Genomic DNA, 10,105 nt, shown 5'->3' with positions numbered 1-10,105 from the left:
CAGTGCATAGCCCCAGTGTTCCCAGTTTTCCCTCTATCTTGGGAGTGATGCTAACTATGGGTCTGCGTCTGCCGTAATCCAGCTGCTGGATGGGTTTTTAAGAGAGCAGCTGTCTGTGGGGTGTGTGGCTTTCAAAGGCATCCTGAGGTTGGGGAAGGAGATGTGAAAACCTGCAATTCTGCCTCCTTTGTTGTTGACAGCCCCCTGTGATGACAATGTGATGTGGCAAGAGGTGCTTCTGCTATGGCCACACGGAAGGAGCCGGACACCCTGGACATGCCTGGCTACTGCTGCTTCCCGTTGTGCAAAGTAAGTGCCTGCTTTTGCACCCCTTCTGGGCAAAAGGGTGGGGGTCGTGAACTTAGTCCTGGGGGGAGCTCTGTGTTGTGGGGCTATTAACCTGGCCTGGGAGGAGAGTCTCTATCACGGTCTTGCTGGAAAAGGAGCACAAAACTAAAGCCTCTGCAATTATTGCGTGCACCCCTGCGCGTTTGGGACTTGTGGTGCAAACTGATTTTCAGTAGCATCAAATGCTGGATCAAGGAGAAAGGTGTATGCTCAGTGGAAACTGGCCTCTCAGCCTGGGTTGGGACATACTGCCTTGTTTTGTATTAGCAGATAGCCAAAAGAGAGGGGCAGGTCCTGTTCTCTATGCTGGAAGTGCAAGCTCTTCATTAGTTTTACTGCTCACATGGCAAAGATGCACTATAGTTAAAAGGCACCGATCTGGACCCTGCCGTTCCAGCCTTGGGACAGTGCATATCAGTGCACAGAAGCCAGCTGTTTGCTGGGGGTTAACGACTTTTGGCAAGGGTGAAGGATTGGCTTTGTTTTTGTAAGTCTTCCCACACAGTGGGTGTGCTAGAGCTGAACTTTGACAAATGAGCTCTGTGATCTGTGGGGAACTGCAAGCAGATTTTGAAAAGCTGTCTCTATATAGTACAATAAATTAAGTTATATTTTCCTTTATTTGAGTAATTTTAACTGCCTCATCACTTCAGTGAATTGCTGGTTATGCAGATATCCTTTAACTGGTACTGAACTGCCTCTTCTTAAGATACAAGATTTGAATCAAACAACTGCTAATACTTTAAACTTATTTCTTTGACTTCTGAAATTGCAAACCAGCTTCCACTCTGTATTTTGCCCTTTTTTCAGTGACATTTCTTTTAACAGTTTTTACTAATGTTGGAGATTTAGTAGAGCATCAGAAATCTGCATTTGTGCTCATTTCAGTTTGCTGGAGTCAAGAGATGTTTCATGAAATGAAACAAATGCTTCACCTCCTGGTTAGGAAAGGCAACTCATTGACATTAGGTTCATCACCATAGCACCACCAGCCTTCTATTGGCTTGTAAACTGAGTTTGCTGATATGCTTCTGTGTACATATAAATGCGCGTGTGTGTGTGTGTATGGTCTGCTTTGTATGTAATGTGATCTGCAATAATGACTTGCTACCAATACACTAGAAAAAGTGGTTGCTTGATGCAGAAGTTCTCACCTCAGTGGAAAAAATGTTAAACTAGTGCAGGGCCACAAGCTGAGTCAGAAAACAGGGGTGGTTGTTGCTTTCCTTTGCACAGATGTAAAATGAGTTGTAAGTCTGGCACTGGGGAGAGAGAAGTTACAGTGGAGAATACCCAGGGCAGGAGGAGAAAGAAGAGAGAGATGAGTTTGGATGGATTATACTTGTATTTAATTTTTAGTGTGTAAGGGAAGAGCAAAGCAAGTGGACTTGCATGCAAAGTGCCCAAGGATGTGAGCAGGCTGGATCTATGTTGGAAAACAACAATGGGTTGGGAAACCTCTTGACTTAATTCATTGTAGCTCAGCTTAATAGAAGGCTCAGCATCTTGCGTGGACAGGAGTGCCTTGAATTCTGTGTTGGCTGCTTACTGTTAACATGACATTTGTGTTTTAACCACACACTTCCTTGGCCAGGATTGATGGGTAACTGCAGCATGGCTGTCGGCAGTGTGGGTGGTGTGTGCACTCCCTAGAGGTGTCACTGAGCCAGATGCGTTGTCATGGCTGGGGACTCTTCTCTGGTGCGGGGAGATGCCTCTACTCAACCGCAGAGCATTTTAGCACAGCAGTGACTTCACTTTCTCTGCCAGGGAATGAAAGCTTTTAGGGAAACGGTTCTCTGGTTTATCCATCAGCCCCACAGCAAAAGGGGCTCTCCCTTCCACTTAGTCCCTGCGCTGCTTTTGGGGATACCTGCAGCACAAGGGAGACCATGCTGTGAGAAAGGTGCCCCTTTGCCATAGCTGCTGCTGTTGGAGCTATTGAGTACACTGCTATGGGAAAGGTATCTGTCATGGGAGAGTATTTAGGGTTTCAAGTTGCTTTTAAACATTATAAAATACCAGAGAATAGGTTTCTCTCTGTACCATAGGGAAACACCTCTCCTTACCCCACTTCACCTCCCAGCAGGGCAGGTTTGGACACAGTGTTGCTTATCCTCCCCATAAGTCATGATCCTTCAGCTGTGCTGCCTTCAGTGCCCTGTCATGTGCACTGCGGGGTTTTTCTCTCTTGAAAAAAATGCACAAGAAACCACTAAAGAATGTAGAATTTTTAGCAACTTCCTCAGCTGCATAGAGCAGCTCTGCTGTGCAGTGGAGGAGCTAGAGGTTAAGTTTTGTGGTGGTGTGACTCCAGGGAGCTGTTTCCTCTTTTCCCCACCTATGTGACAATTTGGGTAGTGAAGTCCTTTGCAGTGTAGTTTGTGCAGCCCATAGGTTTTGGAAGTATCAATTAAAGATGGAATAATTGAGATGGTCCCAGATTTAATGAAGCTTGCCATCACTGAGAGGTTTAAAAAGAAATTGTCAGCCAAGCCTCCCAGATAGCGGGGCTTTATTGTAAGCCATGAGTTTTGGGCTTGCATTTATCTGATTTCTGGTTTGCATCTCTTGGTTTTGTGGGGGTTGTGTCCTCTGCATCCCTCTGATGCTGAAGAATGACAACTACTTTAAAAGAAATAAAAGCAAACACAGCTGCCAGATGCTCAGATGTAGGGGGTTAAGACACAGAACATCTCCGTCTGCCCCAGGAGTCTCTGTTCCCATGTGAACCAGTAGACAGCGCTTCTCCTTTGCTGGATTTGCTTCCTTCTCCACTCATCATGGCTGCAGCCTAGACACGGCTGTTTGCGTTCCTTAGCTGTATAGTACACAGCTTACAGAAATACCGCCTTGTCTTTGGAGGTCACTGGGATTTAAGTCTTGAAAGCCATAGCCCTCCGTAGTGTCATTTGGCCCTCAAATGCTCAGGTCAGTGAATGGAGATCCTTCCAAAGGGATTTTATTAAAAATTAGTTTGCCATCTCCTTGGAGCAACTCTAACAAAACCGGGCAGTATCCCTTGTGCCTAAAACACGGCTGGGTATTGCATGTGTGTATAAGTGTGTGGGATGTTTTCTTGTGTTATCCCCAACATGGCATGGACTCTGTGCTCCGTACCCTCCCTGGGGGACCTGATGAGGACAGCATTGGGGCTGGGCACAGACCTGTGGGTGCTGTGCCCCTGCCAGCTGCTGCGGCATGCGGTGGCACTGCCTGACAGTCTGGATATGCTGCCAGGCACAGAAAATGCTGTTAGCTTTCTAATTGAATTACCTGAATTTAATTATGAGTTATAATTTTGATAATATATAAAAATAGATTTATTTGTGTATGACGTGTAAAATATAAAGCTGTTATAAATTAAAAAGAGAAAACAGCTGTCAGCCAGTCGTAGCACTGGCAATCCTTGGCTTTTGTTGCCAGAAGGCTGGGAAGGGAGATCCTGCTTTCCTGGGGCTGGAGGTGGGCATCCTCTCTCTGACCGCAGCTGCTGGAGCAGAGCCTGGCATCTCACGCAGCCCCTGGCTTTCAGCCCTGCCAGTGTTCGGGTGCAGGCACAACCTGTGGCGCCGAGCTCGGTGAGGCACACCGAGCCTGTCCCGGCCCTTTGGTTATCCAGTGCCTGGCTCCATGTTTCATGTTTTGGAAACATACTGCTGGTGTGCTCTACCAGGAGCATAAAACCCACTTTATAAGTGCATGCTGCTCTTTCCGCGTGTTGCGTGGCCTTTCCTGTGTGTGGAATGAGCTTCCCTCAAGGCATTCCAAGCTGATCTTCTTCCTTAATAGGGGAAACATAGCCAGCCGTGATGATTGATCTGATGTGGTAGTGCCTGCTTGCTGTGACTCCTAGCAAGGTGAAATTGCGTAACACATTTAACCTTGTTCAGCTGAATTGCTCATTAAATCAATATCTGTGCTGCTTTTAGATTTTCTTAGTAGCTTCTGAACCAAGTTCAGCACAAATGAGTGATCATTTCTTCTGTGCAAACATGTTTTCTACCCCTGGAACCGGAGCTTCACAGACTATTAAAAAATTCCCTTGTTGCTCAGAGGTGCTGTCACAAGCTGGGAACTTACTGTTTCTTAGAGATGGTGCTTTTTTTCACTTAGCTTTAAGTATTGTGAAAGGAAAATGCAGTGTTGGGAAAAGTGGATCGATCATTTTTCAGATGCTTAAAAAAAGAACAACAAACACAACTACAACTTCATTGTTCCCTTATGAAAGCAGAAAGCCTCTAGCAACTGTGTACATCAGAACTACGTGGTGGACATGATTAAAACCCAAATCCCCTCATTGTATAGGAGTCAAATCTGAATGCAGATAGCTATTAGAGCAGTAAACATTTAATGAAGGAATAGGCAAAGCAGAAAAAACCCTGCCCCGCGCCCAGAAGACCTGATGCACTGAATTACTTCACTCAGTTGAAACACTTGAGTGCAGTTAAACCTGGCAATGAGATTAGAGCACAGTCAAAATAGCTGCAAGTCATCAGGTGTCGCGTTCAGCCTCCAGTAATTTGTCTTAGAGGACGGTGGTTTTCAAAATAGCCTGCTGGATGCCTGGCAGTGTACATTAGGTGCTGCTAATTAATTGGCTGCTGAATTGATCTCTTCCAGTAAAGCAGAAGGGAAAACCCAGGAGCAGCTGGTAAGGAGGTATGAGGGATGTGCTGGGCAGCCGGTGCACAGCTCCTCCCAGGCCCCCCAGAAATATGCAAAGATGGCTTGCAAATGGTTTGGGTGTCCATAGGGATATTTCACTGCCCTTCTAGCTCTCTGATAGGAGGAAAGCTCATGCAACCCAGTGACGGTTACAGCATCAAAGCTCATCATGCACTTTTACTCATCCTTGCAAGGAGCAGTTTGAAAATACTAAATGTTTAAACACTGCAGCTGTTTTGCCTTGGATAGACTGTGACTTTTTTTCTAATGGCTTTTAGGTTGTAGAGTTCATTTTTCCTGCATGCCTAGTCAGCAACTGGGGACAAAGCAAATTATTTGCAATACTTTTTTAGCCATACTGTAATTGCTTTTGACTTTATCACATGAACCACCTCCTGTGTAAGAGTATACTTTATTCTTTAATGTATTTGGGGGTTTGTAATATGTGTGTGTGTGTGTTATTTTCATTGCACAGAACCAAGAGAGCTTCACAGTACTGATGCTTTGAACTTGCTTCTTGTTTTTATAGCTTAAAGGAAACCTGAGGCAGTTGTTTCTGGTGGTTTTGAAATACACTGTAATACAAATGGTCAGTGGAACCACAACCTTAATGATCTGTGACATTTTGAATTCACTTCTAAGTCTCAGTTTCGGCAGATGAAGAAAACTTCTCCTCCTCTTGCACTTTCTTAAAGCAGGTGTCATGTTAAAGAGAAGACCGTTCTTATCCATGACCACTTTGAATATTGTGGACTTCCCAAACTCTTAGTTGGCTGATTTGAATTCCTTGAGAGCCAGAGGGGATGGTTTGAATTGCTTTCATTTGGTCAAAGATTAGTTGAAAACAAATTGAGCTTGTGTCCAAGTGTTTTAACTGAGCAGTTAAGCATTCCTGCAGCGAGGTAACTGATGAGAGTATTATGGTTTTAGGTGGTGGTTAGGTGTCTGAGCTGGAGAGGATAGAGAGCAGGGCTTGTAAACCTCGTGCAGAGACAGCTCCACCAATATAGAACCTGTGGCAACTGAGCAGTGCCAGGCGGTGTTCATAAAGCAACAAAAGGCAAATGTAAACACACATGCGCTGAAAGTGACTTTTTGCTTCTAAATTTTGATCTGAGCTGCTGTAGGGCAGCTTTTTCAGTGAGGACATCTCTGGCAGCCAGGATGCCATTGGCCGTGCTGGAGGAGCAGGAACAGGAATGTTTTTTGTCATGGGATGAAAGATCTGCTGTCTCCTGGGAGCGGGGGCTTATGGCATGGAGAGATCTTGGTGTCCTGGTGCAGCTTGGGAGCGTCAGGGTTTGTGCTTGTTAATGGGAAGGCATTTGGTGACGTATTTCTGGTAGGAGAACGGTGAACGTCAGTGCAGGGGTTTTGGCCTTTTCTTACCTGACTTCAGCTACTGTGTTTGATAGAGGTGAGTTCAGGCTGGAGCAAGTGTGGAAAAAGGCTTCTAAACCAGCCTGGGCTTTTCAGGGAAAGGAGACGAAAGAAGAGCTCGGTCTGTCTTAGCTAGTGAAGCAAAGCGGAGGACATACACGGCTACTTGCCTCTGTATTTATAGAAAGCAAACGCCTGAGAGCGAGGAGAGCAATTTCAGCTGAAAGACAGGTTTAGCAGATGACAGAGAGATTGAAAACAGGCGCGAGCTTGGTCTGGGAATTATAGTATCCAACTGACAGAAGAGGAGAGGAGTGTGGCTGAACAGTGAATTACATCTGAGTGAGAACTTGGTCAGCCTGGGTGACATTGCCGGTGCAAGCTCCAACGGCGCCTGGTCACACGGCGATGCTGCTGTGCCTGCGGCCAGGTAGCCTGGCCGTGCTGGGGGGCACTGGCATGGCTGCTTATTAGCTTGCCAAACAAACACGAAGGGGTAACACATGCAGATCGGCGAAACGCTTGATGAAAATCTGTCTGAGAATGAGCTTAAAGCTGGCGTGGTGAGGTGGAGAAGGAAATGCTGCCCACCCTGCCTGCAGCGACTAAGGCAGTCTAAGGGAGGATGTATCTGCCAAAGTAGCTCTTGGTTTTGCCCAGTGCAACCATTTAATTAAAGTAGCACTGAAAAGGAAGCCGGAAACTCAAGAAACAGGTTTTTAATCACTTGGACTTTGGTAGACAATATCTGTGCTAATCACGCTTCCAGCATCGCTGCCATTTGCGTGGGTGTGTGTTCCTGTCCCCATGGATGGACGGGAGGCAGGCAAAAGTCCCATGAGCTGCTGACATGTGTCGCCTTGGCATCAGCATGTGGCCTTCAGCTTTCGGAGGGGCATTGCATTGCTTCGCTTGGGTGCACGCGGGGCCTGCGGAGCCTTCGCAGCGGTGAATGCCTCCTGGGGGTGCTGGGGACTGCGCTCCAACGGTGCAAAAATGTGGGCAAGCGCACAGGGGGAGGAGAGGTCCCGTCTGTCTGTCAGTGTATTTGATGTGGGGATTTTGCTGATGGAATGTGAGTGCGGGGTTCCCAAAAGTAAAACTGTCAAAGCGATTACGGTATTTGGGGCCCACCTGCAAGTGTCCCAGCAGCTCAGCCTGCAGCCCAGGGGGTCCAGGCTGGGTCCCGCTCGCTTTGGAGGTGGCATCGCAGCCGGGCAGGGGAGGCTTGGTGGTAGTGGAGGGTCCCGCAGTTTTGCTATTTTCTCAAAGACTTCTGAGTGCAGACGCTCTTCTGCAAACACCTTTAGTTTAGGATTTTTGGGGGTTTCTTGCCGTTTGCTTTTCCCATACCGCAGCAGAGTTCAAGGAACAGTGAGAAACCTTCAGCGCTCTGCCCCCAAGGCTGCCCTAAAAGACTCTTTGGGGGCCGGCCCTGCTGCCGCTGGTGCTGCTGCTGCTGCCCGCTGTGCCGAGCAGGGATCCCGCGGAGCCGGCACGTCCCCGCCCGGCGGTGGGAGCGGGGCGGCGGGCGGGGCCGGCCCGCAGAGGAGGAGGAGGAGGAGGAGGAGGAGGAAGGGGAGGCGCTGCGGCGGCGCGGCCATCCCCGGGCGCCGCATCGCTGCGTGCGCGGAGCCGCCCGCTGCAGCCGGCAGGATGATCGCCGCCCAGCTCCTGGCCTACTACTTCACGGAGCTGAAGGAGGATCAGGTCAAAAAGGTAGATCGAAATCCCTCGCCCCCACGCCAGATGGCTTTTTATTCCCCCCCCCCCCCCCCCCCCCCGTTGGTTTTGTCGTTTTGTCCCCATAGCCACCCTGCCGTGGGGGAAAGGGGAATAAGCCCGGTTTTACGCCTAGCCGGGCGCCTCCCCCCCCCCCCCCCCCCATCCCCCAGGCATCCCCGGTGGAGAGTGGAGTGGGGTCGCGGGTGATGCACGCCGCCCGTGGAAACCGGCCTTGACAAAGCCAGGCAGGAGCTGGGGGGCTTCGGCGATGGCGGGGGTGGTGGTGATGGTTTTTCAGGCATCCAGTAGGCACCAGCATCCCTGGAGAGGGGGGGACCTGCCCTTCTTCCCCAGGGTGCCTGTGGGCATCTGTCACGCCAGCACCGGGGTGACGAAGGCGAAGAGCAGGTAGTTTTTGAATTATGTGTCACTGGAGGTTCTGAATTTACAGGAAGTGGTTGTCAGTTGTGCTTAAAAAGAAGTAGTATTTTTATGGGCTTCTCTTCCTTTGGCACCAGGCGACTGCTGCTATATGCATGGTACAGCCCTGTGATTTAGCACTGCCACAAGGGAACGGGTGCAGAGCACAGGGTAAATACAAACATGGCAGTTAGGTTCCGGCTGAGCATATTGCAGAGCTGTAGGGAGCGGAGGGCCTGGGGCTAGGGATGTGGGGCCACACATTGGGAAAATAATTGCGAATATCTCCGAGTCCTGTCACAGAGCCAGGCTGACGTCAGGAAGCACAGGCTTCCCCTCTGCCACCTCCTCCGGTGGTGCTGCGTGACCCACCTAGGTGCATGGCTGGGTGCCTGCTGAAGGCATCCCTAAAATATTTTGGGAAAGCCTCAGTGACAGTGTTAGCAGGGCTGATTTGTATTGATCTCGGGGCTTGTCCTGATGGGAGGAGAGCACCTCTTCCCTTTGGGTTTCTGGCTGTGCCTGGGGAGACCTCAGCTCCTCTGCCTGGGTGACACAACCTGCCCCACTCAAGACTTGCTCACCTGTGCCCACTCCTTCGTTGGATAAAACCTGAGACGGCACCCCGCATTTTCCACATCTCCTTCCATGGTTTAGGACTTTTGCTTTGCCACCCAGCTTTTCTGATGAGGAGCTGAAGGCTGCACGCAGCCTGCAGCCCTCCGCACCTTTGGCCCCTTGTATGTGGCTCACTCTTTTCCTCAGGCCCCGATTTTCCTTTCCCAGGGGATTCGTAAGTGCTGCTGCTGGTGCCAGGCGTGCATGCCTGGGTAAGGCCTTCTCTGCCTCGCTGTGCCTGTTATATTTAGAAACCCAAGATAAGTACAAGGGTGTGCGCTGGCCAAGGAGCAGCAGAAGAGCTGTGGGGGGAAGGCAGGCGTGGTGGAAGCATACAGGCATGGGGGGAACTCTGTGGTGTTGCTGGTGGTTATTTATTGCAGGCTGGTTTGGCACCATGAGGTGGCTATTGTCTGACGGCATGGAAAATTGTTTGGCCAGGGAGCCGTAAAGCATTCTTATGGATCAACCTGGTTTTGTCTGTAAAAGTAAAAGACCAAACATTTAATTAATAAAAAAAAAAAGCAGGCTACTGGTTTTGGAGGATGTGAGACATCTTTTCCTGTTGATATCCTTTTGGAGCGGATATTGAGCCCCCTCACTTTTGCCTGTCCCGCGGGGAGGGTTTCTGCAGCAGTGGGAGGCTCAGCCCCGTGGCTGCTGGCAGCCGGTGGGCTCCGCTCCCTGGTTTCCCGTGGGGCAAAGGGATTTTTGCTCCATCTCAGCGTGCTGCTTGCGAGGTTTGTGCTCCATCTCAGCGTGCCGCTTATGGGAATACGTGCCTACATGGCTTTGGTTCAGGTCCCTCCCTCTTCTCCCTGCTTCCGGAAGAGCAGCACTTTCTGCTGGTACGTGCCTGTGGCTGGGGGCTGCCGGCCACGCGTTGCCCCCGCTCGCCACGCTGCCCTGCGGGGCTCCTGGCCACGGCGGCTGCTCCTCTGCCTCG

The 10,105-nt window shown here is 49.8% G+C and overlaps 1 protein-coding gene across 2 annotated transcripts in view; it reads left to right on the top strand.

Annotated features, from left to right (window-relative positions):
• The first annotated feature begins 200 nt into the window (after nt 1–200).
• LOC102055063 (hexokinase-1) overlaps nt 201–10,105 on the top strand; it is a 46,897-nt gene continuing 36,992 nt past the window's right edge. Inside the window, exon 1 of one of the 2 annotated variants that reach the window (XM_005433439.3) lies at nt 201–309. In XM_005433439.3, the coding sequence (XP_005433496.2) occupies nt 244–309 (66 nt within the window). In that variant the 5' untranslated portion in view covers nt 201–243. Of the gene's footprint in view, nt 310–7,972; nt 8,116–10,105 lie in introns of those variants that run through there. The other variant, XM_055720143.1, reaches the window with a different exon arrangement.

The sequence above is a fragment of the Falco cherrug genome, chromosome 9 (assembly GCF_023634085.1).
Source record: "Falco cherrug isolate bFalChe1 chromosome 9, bFalChe1.pri, whole genome shotgun sequence".
NCBI lineage: Eukaryota > Metazoa > Chordata > Aves > Falconiformes > Falconidae > Falco > Falco cherrug.
The sequence above is the reverse complement of the archived record's forward strand: the minus strand, read 5'-3'. Positions and strand labels throughout refer to the sequence as shown.